Source organism: Ursus americanus, chromosome 30 (assembly GCF_024610735.1).
Source record: "Ursus americanus isolate L20-20 chromosome 30, mUrsAme1.1.p, whole genome shotgun sequence".
NCBI lineage: Eukaryota > Metazoa > Chordata > Mammalia > Carnivora > Ursidae > Ursus > Ursus americanus.
The window spans coordinates 32,372,498-32,395,306 of NC_142156.1; the positions used below are offsets into that span (position 1 = coordinate 32,372,498).

At 45.0% G+C, this 22,809-nt stretch overlaps 1 protein-coding gene and 1 gene segment (V, D, J or C); both read right to left on the reverse strand.

Moving 5' to 3' along the window:
* The window catches only part of LOC123792759 (immunoglobulin lambda-1 light chain-like), a 343,464-nt gene that overhangs the window by 306,493 nt on the left and 14,162 nt on the right, over positions 1 to 22,809 (reverse strand). The window contains exons 1-2 of one of the 2 annotated variants that reach the window (XM_087857559.1): positions 12,471 to 12,578; positions 12,052 to 12,356 (exon numbers count right to left, since the gene is read on the reverse strand). The exons of the other annotated variant lie outside the window; for it this stretch is intronic. Of the exons in view, the coding sequence (XP_087713685.1) occupies positions 12,052 to 12,356; positions 12,471 to 12,516 (351 nt within the window). The 5' untranslated portion in view covers positions 12,517 to 12,578. Of the gene's footprint in view, positions 1 to 12,051; positions 12,357 to 12,470; positions 12,579 to 22,809 lie in introns of those variants that run through there. 2 annotated transcript variants of the gene reach the window in all.
* Positions 1 to 22,809, reverse strand: part of LOC123792755 (immunoglobulin lambda-1 light chain-like) — a 388,881-nt gene that overhangs the window by 302,447 nt on the left and 63,625 nt on the right.

The window sequence follows — 22,809 nt, forward strand, 5'->3', positions numbered from 1 at the left end:
AGGACCTGAGAGAGAACATAATTCTCAAGAGCATGCTGCATGAAGCCCCTGGTTCAAAGGGCTTGGAAAGCATCCTTAGAACAACAAGAGATCCTGTGAGCACAAGGCAGGCTTTGGTGTCAGTTCCTCATGAACTCGGACGACTGTGAAAAGTGCCACTATCAGCATATGAGCAACAGTAATACTCAGCCTCATCCTCATCCTAGAGCCCAGAGATAGTCAGGGCGGCTGTGTTTCCAGACTTGGAGCCTGAGAAAGGATCAGTGATCCCTGACAGCCGAGTATGGACATTATAAATCAGATCTCTGGGGTCCATGCCTGGATGCTGTTGGTGCCAGGAGACATCATTATGCCTGCCAATGTCATTCCTGTTTCCAGAGCCCCAGGCCCTGAGGGAAACTAGTTAGGGCAGTCTGGGCCCAGAAACACAAAAAGAGGAAAAACACACTCTTATTAGGTCAGTGCTGGAACCTCAGGGGAATCTGACTAGAGACAGTGGATCAACCCAGATGTTCTCATGGTGCCTTCCCTGGAGACCCCACATGTGCCCTGAATAAGAGGGATACTTCTGAATCTTTGGACAACAGAGCTTAGTGGAAAAGGTTGAAACACTTTCCATGTATTTCTGAAAGTCAGGAACTTGAATATCCATGCCTTGTTTGTCCAGAAGATAAAGAGCTCCTGATACTCATGGTGATGAGCTTCTGGACCTTCTGTGTTTCTGCTCTGCCATGACCGCGTCTCTGTGAACATTCGAGGCAGGGGCCCTTTCTTTTATGCCCTCTGCTGGGCTCCTTCTGAGAATGTTTCTACTCTTAGGACAGAGTCACTGCCCACCCCAGTGGAAACATCTATTGTGAGTTGGTGGTGGTGGCAGGCTCTCACCCAGCTGCAAGCTGTCACCGTCCCCACCCCTACGCATTTGTAGTAGTGAATGTGCAACATCAAAACCCATCAGCTTGTTTGTAAATAACATGCATTGAATTCACAGGTGTGCTGAAGTCCCTTGAGTTGAAGGGTACCTGGTCCTTCAGTGTTTCTGCTATGACGTGACTGTGCCTCCTTGGTGATCCCAGGCCTGTGTCGCCCAGGAAATGCCCCCTGAAAGGTGCCCACTCGTCAGAGTCTCTCTATGGTTAGGAAAGTGTTGTCTATGATACACAAACACCTGCTGTTGGTGGGGGAGGGAGGCAGGGTCTCCCCTTGCTGCAGGCTCATCACTGACCCCACTCCAACTCCTCTGTGCTGAAGCATCTGCAACACTGGATCCCACTAGTATGTCAGTCATCCCTAAGCACTCACCACCGGCCCATAGAGAAGAAGGTGTGCAGGTGTGAGGAAACCACTGGAGGGAACCAGGAGCACAGGCCAGGAGCAACAGCTGTACATCTGTGTCTGCTCTTCCTCCTTCGGCCCTTTCATCCTTAAACAAACAGCTTCCCTTTCCCCTACTCTGATTCTCAACCTAAATGCAAAGACTAAAAATTATGCTGCCCATGGCAGGTGTTCTATGGAGGGATGAACCTGAGAAGGCAAGGGCAGGTTGATGGCGAACATGTCTGTGTGCCCAAGACTGGTATTCGTTATAAATGTCATATTGTTCAAGTTTCCATTCCATTTTAGCCTTGAGTTGTTTTCTCAGTCACGTGTGTGTGTGTGTGTGTGTGTGTGTGTGTGTGTGTTTACAAGATTTTATTTATTTATCTGAGTGAGAGGGAGGGAACAGGAGGAGGGGCAGAGGGAGAAACAGACTCCCTGCTGAGCTGTGGGGCTCTATCCCAGGACTCCAGATCTTGACCTGTGTGAAGGCAGATGCCTAACCAAGTGTGCAACCCAGGTGACCCTTAGAGTGTGTGTGTCTGTATGTCTGTGTGTGTGTGTGTTTCAGTTTTCTTAGCTTTTGTCCTTCTCTAAATGAAAGGCTAAAGCAATAATCTTCACTGGTAGGTACCACACTGGCAGGTAAGTCAGGGGGGCCTGCAGTGCACGGGAAGCCCCCATCTGCTATTAGCAAAACCTTTCTTGACTTTCCTCCTTAACGACCCTCTCTGAGTTTCCTAAACTGTCCACATGTGGTCTTCCTAGAAGAGGTGACCATTCACTGTCAACCAATGAGGCATACGGAGTCATGTATGCATACAATAGGCAGTAGCTACACATCACTGGAAAAACCTCATGATCACAACCCGCAACAGGCAGCAGCAACTGGACACACACAGGAGAAAGGATAAACTGGACAGCAATTCAATGTGGCCATCAGCTTGAGCAGGGAGCCTGTGGAGAGGACGACCTGCAGGGTGTTGGTGCAAGGAAGTACATCTGCCCATTGCCAACTCCCCCAGTGCACTGAGGGCCGTGTCCCTGCCTCTGTGCCTGGAACACTCTGCCCTTCCTTAGTGCTCTGGGAGATACAACTACTCAGGTGCACCTGGCAAGGCTGGGGTTCAGGCTCTACTCTTAACTCTCCCTTCTCCACACCATGCAGCAGCACCTGGGTTCTTCTGCCCCAGGTGCTGAGGATATGCTGGTGCCTGCTGGAGTCCTGGAGAACCTAGGGCCGACTCAGATTCCCTCTTCCAGTCCCAGCAACCCTTGCCCTGGTGTCTGGGAGTTGAGGAGGGAGGAGGGCAAGGCTGTGCCCCTCTCCAGTTCCCTCCTGGTTTCCTTGCAGTAGACACAGGGGAGGCAGGGTCAGAGCTTCCGAAACAGGACCATCAGGATGCTCAGTGGTTCTAAGCACACTCAGTAGACAATGAAACAAAGGAGATCAAGGGAGACACTCTCTGCTACCACCAGCCCCTCGACCTCTGCTCCTTCCACTCCCTAGGGCCCACCATACCCCTTCATTTTCCTCTGGCTGACACAGTAGGACCCTCCCTTTGGAAGGAGGACAACATTTGGCTGAAGCCCTTCTTTGTCAACCCTGTTGGCTTGAGGGACTGGATGCTGATGGGAAACCTGGGAGAAGCCAGAGCCCAGTGACTAGAGCTCCAAAAGGACCCCCAAACTGCACCCATGGTCTGGGCAGAATGCTTTGAATCTCCCCAGCAGCCTTGACCTGGGCACCATGTCTGCCCTAGGGGACCTGAGCAATCTCCTCTGGCCAAGCCCCTCCCCTGGGTCTCTTACTTCCTGCCTTGGTGCCAGGACAGGGACCCTGTTCTGCCACCCTTTTGTCTCAGCACTGCCTAGTCCTCGAATCCCTGGCCCTTCTCCAACTTTGCTGCATGGAGGGATGTTAGCAGACACAGTGGGACCTCCTCTAAAAGCTTTCAAAACTCTTTTCCAGTTTCCCCCCTTTTCTACTCCCTATGGCTCAAACTGACAAATTTCCATATTAACATCAGCATTATCCCTTTTGGGTTCCATTTAAGTCAGAAGAAGAAGACACTGCCATTACTCCCTCTGAATACCACCATAATCCCAGGGGCCCTGCAAAGGGTTAGATGGTCCCATCCCTAGAAAACTGAAGCACAGAGAATAGATGGGGGAAAGCACTGACATTTGATGCAACATCAAACCCATGGCGAGTTTCCTATCTTTCAATCAGTGTCCCATGGCCTGGACCAAACACAATGCAACACATGGGGAAAACACCATCCCTTTTCCCCTATAGGAGGGTCCAATGGATGAACGAGCTCTTGGGTCTTCATCAGGACAGGGTAAACCACAACCATGCCCTTCTCCCAATGCAGGCCCTCACTGTCCCATGGTGGCCTCCCATGGTGCAACCCAAGGAGCAGAGAAGATAGCTAAGTGGGATCAGGAAATCTCTCCTGTGTTCCTCTACTCCAGCTTCCTTGCCCTCCCTGTTCAATACCAGGCCCCTGGCCCCTCCAAAGGCATCTCTTCCGCCTCCTGCTGCTGTTTTCCTGAATTAAACCAGCAAGGAGGGTCATCGTTCTTTTCCCTGTAATTCCTTTAATATCGCTAAAAGATATGGACTTCTTTTTAAATTTTTTTATTTTTTTAAATTTGAATTCAATTAATTAACATATAATGTATAATTAGTTTCAGAGGTAGAGTTAAGTGTTTCATAAGTTGCATATAACATCCAGTGCTCATTATATCAAGTGCCCTCCTTAATGCGCATCACCCAGTTACCCCATCCCATTATCCACCTCCCTTCCAGCAACCCTCAGTTTGTTTCTTGTAGTTAAGAGTCTCTCATGGCTTGTCTCCCTCTCTGATTTTGTCTTATTTTATTTTCCCTCTCTTCCCCTCTGATTCTGTTCTGTTTCTTAAATTCCACATATGAGTTAAATTGTATTATAATTGTCTCTCCTGATTGACTCACTTTGCTCAGCCAAATAACTTCTAGTTCCAACCATCCTTGCAAATGGAAAGATTTCATACTTTTGATGGCTGAGTAATATTCTATTTTATATCTGTGTGTACATACACATTTATAAATCACATCCTCTTTATCCATTCATCTATCAGTGGACATCTGGGCTCTTTCCATCGTTTGGCTATTGTGGACATTGCTACTATAAACACTGGGGTGCAGGTGCCCCTTCGGAGCACTACATTTGTAATCTTTGGAATAATACCTGGTAGTACAATTGCTGGGTCATAGGGTAGCTCCATTTTCAACTTTTAGAGGAACCTGCAGATTGTTTTCCAGCGTGGCTGCACCAGCTTGCGATCCCACCAACAGTGCAAGAGGGTTCCGCTTTCTCGGAATCCTTGCCAACATATGTTGTTTCCTGTCTTGTTAATTTTAGCCATTCTGCCTGGTGTGAGGTGGCATCTCATTGTGGTTTTGGTTTGTATTTTCCTGACGCCAAGTGATGTAGAGCATTTTTCATGTGTCTGTTGGCCATTTGTTTATACTATTTTGAGAAATGTCATTCCTGTCTTCTGCCCATTTCTTGACCGGATTATTTGTTTTTGGGTTGTTGAGTTTGATAAGTTCTTGATAGATTTTGGGTACTACCCATTTATCTGATAAGACATTTGCAAATATATTCTTCATTCTGTAGATTGTCTTTTAGTTTTCTCGATGGTTTCCTTTGCTGTCCCAAAGACTTTTATCTTCATGGGATCCCAAGAGATCAGTCTTCTTTTTAGTTCCCTTGCCTTTAATCATGTCTAGCAGGAAGTGATTGCAGACAAGGTCAAAGAGGTTGCTGCCTGTGTTCAAGGAGGGTCATACTGATTATAGCACAACAGAGAAGAGAGTAAGTGAATGATAATTCAAGCGTCCTTTCTCTAGGCCAATCTGCACTGGTGTAGGAGATGGAGGCATGTAAAGTCAGGATTTTCCTGAGAGTTGTGGTCATTGCACTGAGTAGGCATCTCCTTCGGCCTCTGTTCTCCTGTTGAGGAGTTTGAAAGAGTTACCTTCTGGAGTCATATCACACAGAGCAGAGGCTGTGACTCTCCCCAGAAATTCTGCAGAGAGTGTATCCATGGCTCACAGGGACTTGGACATTCTTCATCCTATCCCTTAGTGCATATTGAAAGGAATTCCCACTCAGAGCTGTGTGTCTTCTGAAGTACACTCTTTTCATCCACAAAGGGAGTTTTGACCTATCATGTTTTCTTTTTTTTTATAATAATATTTTTTATTATATTATTTAGTCACCATAAAGTACATCCCTGGTTTTTGGATGTTGAGTTCGATGATTCATTAGTTGCGCATAACACCCAGTGCACCATGCAACACGTGCCTTCCTTACTACCCATCACCAGTCCATCCCATTGACCTATCATGTTGTCTAAAAGAGATGGGTTTGGGGCAAAGACTCCAATCAAGGCTGACAGTCCTTGTGAGAACAGAAATGGGAATGTACACTCAGAAAATGGGCATATTTCTAGAGTGTGAATGTTTTGATAACCCTATTTTAGCGTCCTTGCTCATACCCCAAGAAAGACTGTTGAAGAGCACAAAAGAAGTGATGCCTTGGTCAAAGGTGGGAGAAAATAATTGGCGTACATGGCGGTGTGGAAAATAAAATCTGTACCAGGAGAAAGTGATAGCATTCTTATTTGAAAGCATTGTTCATGTGTGTTTTTAACTTATGTGTCCTTTATTACTTCAGAATTAATGATGTGTATTAATGAGATAATAATGAAATGGTAACTGCTTAATGACCTCTTAAATCCATCAGTTAGTTTTGGGGTCAGTTAGTAGTCTTGTAGATTAGATCATTGCCTCCTAAGATCACTATAGAGAGGTTCCCTGGGTACAATCCAGGTGTCCAGGTTCTTCTTGTGTGGTACTTACGGGAGCTGAATTTATTCTGATCCATGCTCTGTTAGTACAATTCATGCTCTGTTAGAACAAATTCAGGACATCATGGTGCAGGGGACACTATTTGATTTTATTATTCTGCATTTTTGTGACCTCAAAAGAAAGCATGAAATACAAATAAGAAGCAAGACTGCCCTGAATGGGAACAAAGTGGCCATTTTCACAAATATAATCATAACAGATATTCAATAAAGCTAAAGTAAATTGAAATAAAACAAAAATTAATGCCAAGATCCTTATCATTCAGGTTGAATGAAGCAAGATGCTTCCATAACTATAGAAAGTGGGAAAAAAAAGAAAGATACAATATCCAGAGCAGACGAAATGGAAAATGAGGGGCCCTTAACTCAAAGTAACACACTCTCATGAGATCATTGCTGGGACCTCAAAGAAACTGAGGAAAGGAAGACAAAATGCCAGCCCAGATGTCCCTGTGGTCCTTCCTGGAGGCTCCATGTGCCCCGGGTGAAGAGGGTGAGGAAGACCTGAATCCAGGCCATGGTGGAGATGGTCCCAAAGGTACTGCCTTCTGAGCCCTAATCTCAGGCCTGGCTCCCCCACAACTCTCTTATACCTTCCCCCAGCCTCAGAACGTGAGGGGTCTTCAAGCAATTATGCTTCCCACCAGCCTGTCCTTACCTCCTCCTATCTGACCCTTCATTCTACAAATTTCTGCATCTAAAGCAGAAGCACTTGGATGAAGGATTAAAACATTTTGACATGGATTTTCTAAGGCAGAGTGCATGTCACTGCCCAGGAAATGGAGCCAGACTTGGAATTTCCCTTAGTTCCTACTGTGAGAGTCCCCATGTATTTGAAAAATAATCTCAGAACTTACCTTTGTGCTGTGTGCATTGAGGGTGGGAAAAAATCCAGAAGGGCTGCAATTAGAAGAGAGTTACTCTTTCTTTGTAAGCAACAAAAACAGAGCTGGAGTTGTTCACATGTCTCACAGCCTTCCTCTGCACCTCAGTAAGGTGGGTTCTCATGCATCTTTTGGTTACCTTCATCACAAGGCTCTGAGCCTGAGGTCTGGGGGTGTCTTTGGATTTTGAGTAAGAACTTATTGAGACACAATAGATTTGGATCAACCATCTCACGTGGTCCTTCCTTGCAGGACTCAAGAAGAATCAGCTCTTGGGACTTCATGCAGGTCGGGGTCAATCACAACCGTGACTTTCCCCAAATCCAGGTCCATGCTTCCCCTTGGTGGCCACAGATGGTGCAACCGAAGCACCAGGGAAGGCAGCTGAGTGAGATCTGGAATCCTTCCTGTTATCCTTCTCTTCCTTCCTTCTTTCCCTCCAGTCACTACCAGGTCCCTAGGTCCCTCCTCAATGCGTTAGAGTTTATTTGTCTTTGTCTCCATCTTCCTCAGGAATGGAATAGGTCACCTACCACACCAGGTGGCTTGGACCCGCTTCTCAAGACCGGGTAGATTTTCTTCCTCCACAGCTTTGTCACAGGGCTCCTGATAGTGTGACAGTTCTTGGGTTAGAGGTCAAATAAAACCAACCCCTGAAGGAAGTCTGGATGAGAACAATGGCATGGAGAGAGAAAGGATTGGTTTCTCTTGATGTTGATATCAAAGCTATTGCAGAAGGATAGAGAACTCAGCATTGAGGATAACCTAAAGAAAACCATGATTTCGTTTTCCAGTGTTTGTGTATCTGGTAGAAGGGAACTGGGGTCAGGATTACTCAAAAGGACTCAACTTCAGGGACCTCTCATCAGAGTACATTTCTATGTTGAGTCCATTGGACAGAAATTCTTTCTTGTCTTAATCTTCTCTGCAGAAAGACTAACTTACCTCAGAGCTATGCACCTTCCTGAGGTAAATTCCTCTTCATCTAGAAGGAGATGCCTGACCTAATGTGCTTTCTAAACAACACGGTTTAAAGGGAGAAATCTTCAATAATTATTAGTATTAAAATGTGGGTAGCTTAGTGTATATATAAAAAAGCTCTACTTGCTCTTCCAAAGACCTAGTTTAGTAATAAACAGGATGATGTCATGTAAGGAAAATTTTGATATGCCATGTGTAGACAAAAAGACATGTACGTAAAAGAACTTCTAATTTAAATCCTTCGCATATTTATTTATTTAAGATTTTATTTATTTATTTGACAGAGAGAGAGACAGCCAGCGAGAGAGGGAACACAAGCAGGGGAAGTGGGAGAGGATGAAGCGGGCTCCCAGCAGAGGAGTCTGATGCAGGGCTGGATCCCAGACTGCCTGGATCACGCCCTGAGCCAACGTCAGACACTTAATGACTGAGCTGCCCAGGGGACCCTAAATGCTTTATTTAAAAAGCCTCCTTGGGTCGCCTGGGTGGCACAGCGGTTAAGCGTCTGCCTTCGGCTAAGGGCGTGATCCCAGCATTATGGGATCGAACACCACATAAGGCTCTTCTGCTTTGAGCCTGCTTCTTCCTCTCCCAATCCCCCTGCTTGTGTTCCCTCTCTCTGGCCGTCTCTATCTCTGTCGAATAAATAAATAAAATCTTTAGAAAAAAAATAAAAAGCCTCCTTGTTGTATGGTGACTAACATAACATAATAAAAAATTATTATAAAAAATAAAAAAGCCTCCTTGAAAAAGCAAATAATAAATAAATAAATGAATAAATAAATAAATATAAAAAAAATAAAGCGGAAATTCTGATTGAGGCTGACTGTTCCTTGCCACAAGAGAAATGTCCCCTTAGGAAACACATTAGGCATTCTACGCAGTGTGGATGTGCTAAAGAAACCATTTAATTGCCACTATTCAATATCTGTAACAGGTATTTCTCAGAGCACAAGGGAGATGACATCCTGGCCTAGGGATGGACCAGTTAGCTACCTCATGGCCTGAGCAATTGGGGCAGAAGGAAAAGGGTCATTGCTAGAGGTGATAGATCTGGTTTTGACAATCACAGTCATTCTTGTGTGTTTTAAATTCTCATGTAGTATGAATTTGGAGAGAATTTAGATAACCATGTCTATTATTTTATACAATACCAAATGGTTGGTATGTATAAAATACCAAAAATTGACTTTTTCGTAAGTCAATCACCTGGACATCTGAGCATGACTTTGTAGCCTCGTTGACTGGATACTTGTCCCTTGAATTCACTTTGGAGAGGCCTCCTGAGAATTTTCGGGATCTCAGGCACTTCTTGCAGGAATAAAACCCTGAACTTTACAATGAGCCGGTTGCTTCTGTTCTGTGTTCTGTTAGTAACAGAAACAAATTCAGCTCTCCCTCTGCAAAAGGCAGGAGCCGCTGATTGATTTCAAACCCTTTGGATTTTTGTGTCCATACAATAAGACATGATATTCAAACAATAAATCCCACAATCACCCAAAAGTGACAAAATGACCACATGAACACAATATCCTTATGATTCAATAAGAAACATAGCAAATGTGATTAAAAATATAAAAATCAATACCCAACATCTTACTTCATAAGGCAAATGAAAGATGATGATTCCTTATACAAAAGCAATTTTAAAATAAGAAAAGATGCAAAAATGATGCCCAGGAGAATGACTGGCACTTAATGAGAAATTCTATGAACTCATCAATGAGAATTGAGTGGAGGTGCTGATTCCCTGATGGCACTGAACAGAAAAACACTGCTGGATATTTAGAGCATAGGGACACTTAGAATATTTCAAATCATCTCTATCAAAAGTAATCTCGTTAGGGGTGCCTGGCTGGCCCAGTCAGTAGAGCGTGTGACTCTTGATCAGGTTCATAAGTTTCAACACCATGTTTGGTGTGGAGACCACTTTTCAAAAACTTAAAAAATATTTTTTAAGGGGCACCTAGGTGGCTCAGTTACTTAAGGGTCTGCCATCGGCTCAGTTCATGATCCAGGTTTCTGGGATGAAGCCCTGGGTCAGACTCACTGTTAAGTGGGAGTATGCTTCTCCCTCTCCCTCTCCCCACTCGTGCTTTCTGTCTCATTTTCTCTCTCTTTCTCTCAAGGTCAAATTACTTAATTAAAAAACATGTTTTAAAAAGTGACCGCTTTCCAATTAAAACTAATAAAATCTCGTACACCAATTTTACCTATTTTGTAAGTAGCAACCACTCTCTCATCTTTTCATAAAAGTACTTAAGTGTATACTGATTCACCGTTTCAGAATACCCAGGAGGCTGTTGCTACAACGTGAGTCTCCACACACTCAAGACACAAAGGGCTACAGCAGCCCCATTATGTCATATTGGAGCCATCCTGTTCACACAATATCTATACACAGGATTATTCTGTAAGGTTACCTATAATTAACATACTAACTACTTTCTCAGAAAGATATTGTGGCCCCACCTTAAAAGAGACTCATTAGAATAGGTAATGGTGCCTCCTACCCTCTTATGCACATGTCAATATTTGCTAAAGGTCCTATTGATGTCATTCCAGTCTGGAAGCACACTTATGCCAGATAGCATAGAGAATAACCAGACAGAGGCCCCTCTACCTCCTACAGGTTTTCTCCACAATGACACAAATCCAACATGCAGATATAGTCTGTGTACAACCTTCCACAAACATGAGGGACTAACTCAGGTCTTTATGCTGTGTCCTCAAAAGCAAATGCTCCTTCCCACTGTGATTTGACCCAAATGCTTAGGGGTCCATTGTGGCAAATTCCCATCCTGGATGATTAACACATGAAGGTATTGACCATTTATTGGAGGAAGAAAGGAGGTAACTGGAAAGAGATTTGGAAAGTTAACTAAGGGAGAGAACAGAATGAGAGAGACTGAGTTCTCAGGTAAGCTGACCTTGCATCCTGAATTGCCCCAGAGTGAGGGCACTGCTAGGACGTGGCACTTTCACTGCTAAATCTAGGAAAATTCTGGCAAACTGAGATCAATTGGTTATTGAAACAGGTTTTCTGTGGTGTACACAAGGTTCAATTAAGGGACAGAGAATATTTGCATATATATGATGTGAATGTATATTTAGTGATTTGTCATAACTGGGATACCAGATAGAACCTGGGCTGGCTTCTTATGAAAATCAGATACAGTGGGGTTTCCTGAGGATTGGAGAGAAGCCTTCTCTTCCCAGGTGGAAAATGGAACCATGTTGGAAAGAACCCACCCTGTCAGGGAGACAGGGCTGAACCCAGGATAGGGATTCATTGTTCTGAGGGGAGGGGAGCTTCTACATACAATGGAGTCTCAACACCAAATCCCCTGCTCAGCCCCTTGGATATGGGGTCCACAAGAAGGGGCACTGGAAAAACAACATGTTCCTTTTCTCCTCATTCCTTCAGCTAGATCTTCAGCTGTTCAGTGAGTTGCTGTTTTCTCAAACACTGACATGCAGAACAATATCCCACCAAGGTGGGTCATGTTGACTAGAGTATGGTGGACACTTAGTTGAGTAAAACAAGGTCATTTCTGGATAAATGACTCCCACCTGGACTAACAGGAGTGAGAGGATGTCATTTAAAATAAGGATGTTCCTGAGAACTGTAAAAATTATACAGAGCACACGTCTCTTTATCCCTCTCTTCCTGCCACTGAGGATTGGGAAGACTATCTTCTGCGAACATGTCAAGGAACAAAGAGACTGACAGTTTCCCAGACAATTCACAAGGGAGCTGGTTCCATTTTACTACAATCCAGGAGGAAGACGACCTGAGACAGAAATGAATTCTCAAGGCCATATTGCATGAAGCCCCCTTTATACATGGTTAGGTTTGGGGAATTATCTTCAGAGCAAGGAGGGAGGCTGTGCGAACAGGACAGGTTTTGGTTTTACTTCCCCATGAACTTAGACCACTGTGATAAGTGCTACCACTTCTATATGAGGCACAGTAATACTCAGCCTCATCCTCAGCCTGGAGTCCAGAGATGGTCAGGGAAGCTGTGTTGCCAGACTTGGAGCCAGAGAAGCGATCAGGGATCCCTGATGGCCGAGTATTTACATCATAAATCAGAGTTTTGGGGGCCATGCCAGGATACTGTTGGTGCCAGGAAACATCATTATACCTTCCAATGTCATTGCTGGTTCCAGTACAAGAAATGGTAACTGTCTGTCCCAGAGCCCCGGACACTGAGGCCGGCTGAGTCAGGGCAGACTGGGCCCAGGAACCTAAAAAAAGGATAAATGTAATCGTTAGCTCTGTGCTGGGGCCTCAGGTGAAACTGAAGAGGAGAGAAACGATCAGCTTAGATGTCCCCATGAACCCTTCCCTGGGGACCTCACCTGTGCCCTGAGTGAGGAGACTGAGAAAGATCAGAGTCCAGGCCATGGTGGTGACTCCTCAACAGCACTGCCTTCTGAGACCCCCAATCCCAGGCTTGTGTCTCCCAGACCTCTATTATCTCCTCTCCATCCCTGTCTCAGGGGGTGTGGCCTGCATGCAAATGTGTTTCCTAGACCTTCCTCTCCACACCCCCTCTGATCTGACACTTCATTCTAGATACTTTGCATCCTTGGGCAGCAGAGCTTAGCTGACTAGACTCAAACACTTTGACATGTGTTTTCTGAAGGTCAGGAATTGCAATTTTTATCCCTGATTCACCCAGAAGAGAAAGATCTCCTGAGGACCTCAGGTATGTTAGCTCCTGGACCTTCTGTGTTTCCACAATACCAGGACTATGTCTTTGTGACCATGCAACTCTTGGGGCCCTTCTTTCTATGCCCTCTGCTGGGTATCAACTTCTGAGGATCTCTCTACTATTAGGAAAGTGTCACTGCTGACGCCAATGGAAACATCTGCTGTGAGTTGGTGGTTGGTGCTGGGCTCTCCCCCACCTGCAGGCTTGCCACAGTCCCACCCATACTTGTTTGTGCTGATGAACATGCAACATTGACACCCACCAGCTTGTCAGTCACCTCAGCTGTTTACCTACATGCCATATGGAGGGTCAGGTCCACAGGTGTAAGCAAACCCTAGGAGGAGAAAAGGAGCACCTGCCAGGACATTCTGCACATTCCACTCACGAACAAGCCACTTGCACTTCTTCAGCCTCAAATCTCAATATGAGAAATAAAGAAGAAAGCTACACTGTCCATGGTACACTTTCTAGTGAGAGATGAATCAGAATAGAGTTGTGTAGCTTTGGTAATGGGACATTTCTCATTGCCCGGGGGGTTAATTGTTATAAGATTTATATTATCCAGCTCTCATTCCATTTATATTTGATCTATTTGTCTAGCAATAGTCACATTTTTTTTCTACTCAGGTTTTCATCACCATTCACACACTGGTCACCATAAAAGTAATCTCTGGACCTTGGACCACTGAGGGAATAGAACCATTATAGAGTATCCATTCCTATTTCTTTCCTGTGGAACTTTTAAAATTCATTTTCAATTTCTCCTTTTCCCTAATGCCTGTTTCAACAGGTAACGTAGACAGAAATGGAAGTACTATAACTCGGCTCAGTTTTGAATTAGGACATAGTGAGCAGACACCACAATTCCCCATGAATGCTGCTGTAAGCCAAGAAATAATGCACATGGGAGCTGTTTGAGTCCCGCAAACAAGCTCCTATAAGGCAGATTGGGAATGACATTGACATTTCAAGTAGCGTAGAAACAATGCTGACTTTCCTCTTTTCCCTTCAGAGTCTTGCCACCTGCCCTCAGGCATCTGGGAGCCAGGACCAGGCACCAGCTTGAGACAGAAAGAGATCCCAGAATAGCCCATTATTCTGGCTTGACATGTGAGAAAGATGATTTCTAACACTCAGAGCAACATTGGATATCCAATTTTCCATTCTTTTAGGGTTTCTTCTTTTCCTTCTCTATGTCCCTTCAGAAAGGAAGTACATCTCTTGTGAGAAAAATAACAGTGGTGGCCCTAGGAAGTTGCTTTTTGGCACCAAATACAATCTTCTCTGTCCTCGTGCAACATGGCCTAGACATCAGCACTGTCAGGGGAATTGCATGGCAGTGGAGTGGAGCCATAAATCCACGTATCTGTCCACAAGAGAAGAAGGAAGATCCAGTGAACTGGAAATACTGGGGAGACGGTAGAGGGAGAGAAGCCTGGGAAAACAATGCTGCAACTTGTTTATGAGTTCATGGTTCATCTCTAAGCTGCACTTGTGCAGTGTCTGATACTAAGGAGAATGGAACAATGTGGGTAACAAAACGGAAAAGGACTTCCGAAGACATCCTAGATGTGACCTGTGGAGCTCACTCTGTAGCTTCCCCTTAGGACAGATGCAAATAGCAGAGCAAACATTTTGCAAACTGTCTGACACAGAAATTACATTCCACAGAAGGCTGTTTGAAACTACGAGCTTGAACCTGGTTGGGTCAAGTATCTACTAAAACAAAACCTTCAGTTAGAATTTTCACAGGAATCCCAGTTTCATAACATAACACTGGATAGATTCAGGACAGGTGCCAAAATTACTCAGTATATGAAACAAGGAAAATCTCAGCTGGCTTGGAAAAGAAATTTAAAGATACTTAACCCAGTACAACAGATAATTTGGATTTTCTCACGAAGACGTTCAACAAGCTACTTAAAAACTGACACAAAAAAGTGGAGAATTTCTTTGAAAATTACCAGAGGGATAGTACATCTCAGCCAAGACATAGAAGACATAATGAAGAACATCTCAATAGTACATTATATGGAACTTACCAGAGATTGGAAAAGAAAAGACTAATGACCTCAGGGTGATAGCAGGAAAAGTGTGCAATCTAAAATACAGAGGGAAAAAAGATTTAGGGATCAAAAACCATCAAAAAACTGTGGAATCTCTTCAGCTGCCCCAAAATGCATTGAACAGGGGATCCTAAAAGAGAAGACAAAGATAACAAGAAGGAAACATGTGCTTCCAGAAGCTGAACAAACCCCAAGGACAAGAAACATGAAGAAAACCATGAGAAGGCACATTTTACTTGATTCGTGGTTGTGTGGACCTTTTTCCAAACAACTGTTTGACTTGAGTAACTATTCATTTCTTAATAAACCATCAAGCGAGGAATTTTATTCCCTCATGATTCTCAGCTGGTCATGAGTATCGAAATGATGATGGTGATGAAAACAAAAATTAGAGTGAGTGCAAGTTAGTACATAAGTAGGTAAGTCCCCACATCCCCTCTCCCTGGTGTAGAAAGACTAATAGTCCATGTTCTACCAGACCCTCCCCAAACAGATTTGTCTCAGGAGCATAAAGCACACCTGCCTGGATCAGGGGAGCCAAGTAGAGTTGGCAGTGTGCTATTAGGATGAGAACATGGGTGTGATAAAGATGTTGAGGTCTGGGGCGACCTCCCTCAGGGGATCATCCCCTTTTCAACTCTTCCTCAAGAAACCAAAATGCTCATCCATGAGGAAACTGACATCACTAAGGGGCTGGGAACACTGATACCAGCTTGAAATGCCTGTGTGTCTCTAGCCTGGATTCCTTTTGAGTACTTTCTGGTCTGAGCTAGGTTGGTCTTGACATGACAAAGCACCAATGTCATGGTCAGTCAAGAGGACACTCTCTCTCTTCCTCAAGAGAAGTGTCCAGGGTCTCCTCCCAGAGGACATGCTGAGCCAATTAGTACAGGACTTGGGATCAACCTGTGACAATATTCACCTTTTCCCAGGTCCTAATCTCTCCTCTTCAGTAGGTGCTGTGAAAAACTCCCAGGAAGACTAACCCACACTGGCCCAGATGCTCTCTTAAGCTTAATGTCCCTGAGATCTCACCTAATGGATATATTGTCCTTTCCTTTCTCAGCTTGTTTCTTGCTTTACACTCACTGTTTCACTTTTCTACGCACTCTTTCACCCAAATGTTTGGTGATGCTACAAAGGTGCAAAGAATTTATAGGAAATAAAGGGGATGTATAATACCACACTCAGTGTACAGTTAATTGCAGAATGGATAGACAGCTGAGTGGTTTTATTTTTTAAAAGGTGGCTCTGCTTTGAGTGGGTAGATGTGGTTTCCATTTATTATTCTTTCTAAAAGTATAAACATTTATTTTATGCACTATTGTTTAGATAAGCATTATCATGAAAGAATTTGGAAAACAATCTCAAACATACCTGAGCACTTTTCCTGTCCTTTACATAGAGCAGATTGTGAACAAATATAGAAGACAGTGTTGCCATGAGAAACAGGATGTAAAAGGAGAAAACAATGCCCCGTGGGTATTTTGCTTTTCATTTAAATACACATGGTATCCATGAGAAACAAACTGGAAAAGAGAACAAGCCTTTGGTAGGACAAAGCCACTCTCCCATGGTTCTGTTGCGGCTGTGGTCTGTGACCTCCCTCCTGGCTCACCCCAGCATGTTCAGGGCAGATCCAGAAGGCAGGTAAAAAGGAAGGAAAGATGAGGCTGAATATGGAATGCTTTGGAGGCACAAAGACAAGACAAGAATATGCCAGGCTACCTCCTGGTAATTCCCTACAAATGTGCCTTGATTCTTGAATTGTAAATATAAATCTAAAAAAATAAAAATAAGGAGTGTTTTTTTTGGGGGGGGAGAAATTTTCTCTGATCACCAAGAAGGGAAGGCCTTCCTCTCTTTCCTTTTCGTATTTACCAAGAAAACATGAGTTCTCAATTTTTTCTCTGCTCTCACTTAAATTACCTAATGTGCTTCACAGGTAAATAAGACCGTTGTCAGGTTTACAACCCAGGGATCTCTTTCTCAAGTTCCTGAGACTCATCACTTTGAAATGAAAACATCAAGGTGACAGTGTCCCTGCTTTACAATTTCTTTGGGATGAAGAGGATGGGTCTAACATGCCTTGGAACCTGGCTCCAATTTGCAAAAGTACTTCCTGGCATGAATGTAGGAAATTGTTTTTCCTAGAAATTTTGGATATTAACCCCTTATACGATGTATATGTTATAAATATTCTTTCCTATTCCATAGGTTGTCTTCACGTTGTGAAATTTCCAGGAATCCTACTCCATTCCTGACGTTTTGTTGGGTCACAAGTTACACGGGAAATCAGCTGTGCCCTGTACCAGTGTGAGCAATGGTGGAATTTAGAGTGAGACTTTCCCCAGGAACAGGTGGAGTGTGCTTAGTTGGGGTCTCCACTTACTCTGCTCCCATCACTGAAGATTTAAAAGGAATGACCACCTTGGAACACATCACACAAAGAAGAGGAAGCTGACTCTGTCCCTAGAAAATTCATGAAGGGAATGTCTTCCTTTCGGACATCGTTGGAGGAGAAGAGAGGGTGAAGAACTGAATTCTCGTGGCCACATTGCAGGAAGCCCCCTCTGCACAGGATTGGCAATCGTCTTCGGAGCAAGGAGAGAGCCTGTGAGCTCAGGACAGGTTTTGGTGTCACATCCCCATGAATTTCCACCACTGTGATAACTGTCACTGGCTGTATATGAGTCACAGTCATAATCAGCCTTAACCTCAGGTTGGAGCCCAGAGATGGTCAGGGAGGCTCTGTGGAAAGAGCTGGAGCCAGAGAAGCAATCAGGGATAACTGAGGGCTGCTTATTGACACAATGAATCAAAAGTTTAAGATTCGATCGCAGGTGCTGTGGTTGCCAGGAGACATAGTCAGAGGACCCATTATCACTGCTGCTTCAGGCACAGGAGATGGTGACAGCCCTTCCCAGAGACCCAGATACTGAGGGAAGCTGATTATGATTAGGGGCATACTGGGTCCAGGACACTAATAAGTACAAAACACACCCTTTTTAATTCATTGTGGGTCTGGTCATACCGAGGAGGAGAAAAAAATGGGCCCACATGTACCCATGGTCCCTTGTATGGAAGCCTCAAATGTGCCCTGAATGAGGAGGGTGAGAAGGACCAGAGCCCAGGCCGTGGTGGAGACACCCCAAGAGCACTGACTTCTGAGACCCCAACCTTAAGGCTGGCTGCCCCCTCCTCTACCCCCCCCTCCCCTGCTTGGAAGAGGAAGAGGCCTCCATGTAAATGTGCTTCCTGCACAAGCCTCTCCTCACCCCCTTGCTTCTGACCCTTCATTCTCGGTATATCTGCATCCCGGGGCAACAGAACTTAGCTGAAGGATTCTAATAATTTGACATGGATTTTCTAGGACAGAGCTCATGTTTCTGCCCAGGAAATGGAGCCAGACTTGGAATGTCCCTTAGTTCCTACTGTGGGAGTCCCCATATAGTTGAGGAATGATCCCATTCCTTTCCACTTGTGTTGTGCTGATTGTGCCTGGGGAAAAGAACCAGAGGGGCTGGAGTTAGAGAGATTCACTCTTTCCATGGCAGGCTCCAAAAACAGAGCAGGGGTGGTTCACATCCCTTATCTTCTTCCTCTCCTCCACAGTAGGGTGGGTCCTCCTGCTTCTCAGTACCCTTCCTTGCAGGACTCTGAGGCTGAGGCCTGGAGTGTCTCTAGGCCTCTCATGCAGGGGACTTATTGGGGCAAAATAGACTTGGATCACCCTTCATACATGGTCCTCCTTTGCATGACTCAGGAGGAATCAGCTCTTGGGACTCTGCATAGGTCAGGGTAAATCTCAGTCATGACCTTCCCCAAATCCAGGTCCTTGCTGCCCCCTGTTGGTCACAGATGGTGCAACCCAAGCACCAGGGAAGGCTGCTGAGTGAGAGCTGGAATTTCTTCTCTGCTCCTTCTCCCCCTTCCTTTTTCCCCTTCCAGTCAGTACCAAGTCCTGAGATTCCTCTTAAATCCATCTTCCTCAAGAAAGGAATGGGTCACCTGCCACACCAGGGGCTTTAGACCCTACCACTCAGAAGTAGCGCGCTTTTCCCCCGTAACAGCCTTGTCACACGGTTTGTGTTAGTGTGGCAGGTTTTGGCTCAGGGCCGAGGAAATATTAGAGGTCAAATTAAACGATATCCTGAAGAAAGCCAGGATAAGAACAATCGGACAAGCAGAAAAAAAAAGTATTAGTTACTTATACTTTTGAATCAAACAATATTGGGAGAGAGAATGAGAAAGAGAGTTCAGTCAGCATCTGAAACAGCCAAAGTAAACAGGAGCAGTTTTTCCAGGGTTCGTGAATTAGGTAGAAGGGAACTGGGGTCAGGATTACTCTAAAGAGCCCACCTCTGGGACTTAACATCAGAGTGCATTTCTCTATCACATGGGGCAGAAGCCATTCTTCACTTAATCTCCTCTGTACAGAGACTAACAACTCATAGCTGTGCACCTTCCTGGGGAGAAGTCCTTTCCACTCACAAAGAGCTGCCTGACGTAGTGTGCTTTCTCATTAGATGGTTTAAAGGGGAAATACCATTGGGGCGCCTGGGTGGCTCAGCAGTTAAGCGTCTGCCTTCAGCTCAGGGTGTGATCCCAGCGTTCTGGGATCCAGCCCAGCATCAGGCTCCTCTGCTGGGAGCCTGCTTCTTCCTCTCCCACTCCCCCTGCTCATGTTCCTTCTCTCCCTGGCTGGCTGTCTCTGTCAAATAAATAAATAAAACATTTAAAAATTTTTTAAAAAATAAAGGGGAAATACAAATCAGGCTGAATGGTCCCTTTCAGAAGAGACAGGTCCTTCAGGAAACGGACTACGACTTTTGTGAAGTGTGAATTCTTGATGAAACTACTGCACCTGCCCCAGAGAATGAAGGGGCCTCCATAGAAATGTGCATCCAGATATCCCCATGTTGGGTGAGCATCTCAGGGCAAGTAGGGAGCCTGTGAACAGAGGGCAGGTTTTGCTCTCACTTCCTCATGAAATGGGATCACTGTGAAAAATTGTCGCTACCACCATATGAGCATCAGTAATACTCAGGCTCATGTTCAGCCTGGAGAAGAGAGATGGTCCGGGAGGCCGTGTTTCCAGATCTGGAGCCAGAGAAGGGGTCAGGGATCCCTGATGGCTGAGTATGTACAATATAAATCAGGAGTTTGGTGGACGTGCCTGGGAGCTGCTGATACCAAGAGACATAATTACCTCTCCCAATGTTACTGCTGCTTCCAGCTCAGGAGATGGTGATGGTCTGACCCAGGGCCCCAGATACTGAGAGAGGCTGAGTTAGGGAAGACTGTGCCCAGGATCCTGAAAAATGAATGAACAGGATCTAGTGAGTTTAGTGCTGGGGCCCCAGGGGAGTCTGAGGAGGAGACAAAGGATCAGCCCAGATGTCCCTGTGCTCCCTTTCCTGGAGGGCTCACCTGTGTCCTGAGTGAGGAGGGTGAGGAGGACCAGAGCCCAGGCCATGTTGGAGACGCTCTACGAGCACTGACTTCTCAGACGCCAACCTTGAGCCTGGCTCCCCCATAATTCTCTTATCCACTCCTCCTGCCTCCAAGGAGGGAGGGCCTCCATGCAAGTGTACTTCCTGCCCTGCCTCTCCTCACCCACTCTGATGTGATTCTGTATACTAAATACTTCTTCATCCCTGGGCAACAAAGCCTAGGTGTCCAGATATTAAAACATTTCACGTGCATTCACTCAACTATTAGAGGCAGAGTCCGTGACAGACCCCAGGAATTCAAGCCAGCCTTGGAATATCCTTGCCTTCTACTGGGGAAGTCTTGGTGTGGCTGGGGGAGGAATCCCAGGACCACTTTGCTGTGCAGGAGGAGGGTACAAAAGCTCTCCAGGCTGGCTGAGATTAGGGGAAATTCAATTGCTCCTCTTGCCAGGAGCACAGGCAGAGCTGGGGTCTCATTCTCCCTCAAATCACTCTTGGTGCCCTCAGTTAACTTTTCTCAAGACTCACTCTCCTGCTCTACAGTGCTTTAAGGTTAGGAGATGTTTACTGGAACTTCCATAAAGGGAACTACTGGAATACAACAGATAGTAGGCCCCCCTTCCCTTGTGTCACATGTAGAGTGTCTCCAGAAGCACATTTGGACCTACCTCCAGGATAAGAGAACAGCAAAAATTGCTTTTCCCAAATTCAGGTCCTCGCTGCTTCCTAGTGGCCACAGAGCATAAAGGCCACGCACCAGGGAAGGCAGCTGAGGGAGCTGGAAACCCATGCTCTTCTCCTCCTCTTGCCCACCCTCCAAATCCTCCCAGTTCTGTCCCAACCTCTGATCCTTTCTGGTGCAATTCAAGATCCTTCCCATTTTTCCTTTATTTCGTACATAATGAAACATGGCATCTGCAACATTGAGTCGCCCACATGCTCTTTCTCAAAGTCACCAGGAAGCCACATCACAGGGATAGAGTGTGTAGGGGGAGGTGGCTCAGGGCTGAGGAAACATCACACATTGAATTAATCCAGCCCCAGCTGGTTCGAGGATGACAAAAGAGGGATATTGAGAAAATGTTTGTATTCTCAACATGATTAAGAAATAAGAATAATGCAAGAAATAGAGATCTGAGTAGAGTGGAGAAATACCTCATTGAAATCCAGAGAAAGGATTCAGGGTCTGAGCCTCTGGGAGAAGGAGACGGGAGTCAAGATTGGCCTCAGGGGTCCTGCTCCAGGGACATCTCACAGGGCAAGTCTGTGTGCCCAGGAAACACAGGATGTTCTCTATCTGCCTCTTGGTGCACATTTGTGACCTGACCTCAAAGTTAGGTACTTCCTAGGCAAAGTCTCTTCATCCACAGAGATGTTTGACCTAGTGTGCTTTCCTAGAAGCAGGTGGGTTTGGAGAAAAACTGTTCAGCACTCACGGCTTCTTTCAAGGAGTTTTGTGGAAAAGAGATGCTCTGATGAGACTTTTCATATCACTATTCATACCATAAGACAGAGGCTTCAAGAGCTTCTGAACAATCTGTCTCTGGACCAGACCATGGGATGAGCAGAGTGGAGACCACTGGGATGGGGGCAAGGAAAAGTGTTCTGGGAAACAAGAATTGTTTGGGACTTGAGATTGTTTATGTGCTTTAAACATTCAACTACTAAACTCTTTAGACCATTGTTTAAGTAATGATGTCTAATTTTTGGATAAGAATACCATCATAACTAGATCATGACCTTGTCAGAATCAGGGACGCATCTGAAACTAGACTTGCAGCCCATTGGTTTGGATCACCGTGTCTTGGGATCACAGCAGAGAGCCCGCCTGTGAACATTCTGGTGTCCACATGCTTCCTGCAGAAAACCAACACTGCTCTTCACGAGGAGATAGCATGCATCCGTTTCATCTCTGTGAGTACTAGCAGCATGCTCAGGGCCTCCATAATAGAGGACTAAGGGTTTCATGTCAAGTCTTTTTGAGTATTCTGCCCACACAATTACACATCACAGAAATAATAAGCTTGATTACCACAAAAGGAGGCAAATTGAACACTTGCACATAATATGATGAATGCACAATACAGCTAAAGCGTGTAAAGTTTTTAAAATCACAAAAATCAATATCTAGGTTGTATCATTCAGGATATAATAAGTACAGAGATTCCTTTAATAATAGCAAGTTAAGGATAGAGAGAGGAAGAGAGAGAAAACATCCAGATCACATGTATGGCATCTGACCCAGAAAATCAATGGACGCATGAATGGTTACTCATTCACATGCTGATTCCTTCCCATGTAGTATAATAAAAGCACGGGCGGATTAGTTGGCCTCAGGGACTTCTAAAACATTTCAAATCGTTCTATCTGAAGTGTCTATTTTCTCATCGTTTAAAAGAAGATTTTGAAACAGGTACTGTTGAATTATTTGAGGAGACCTAGAAGACTGTTCTTGCAGTTT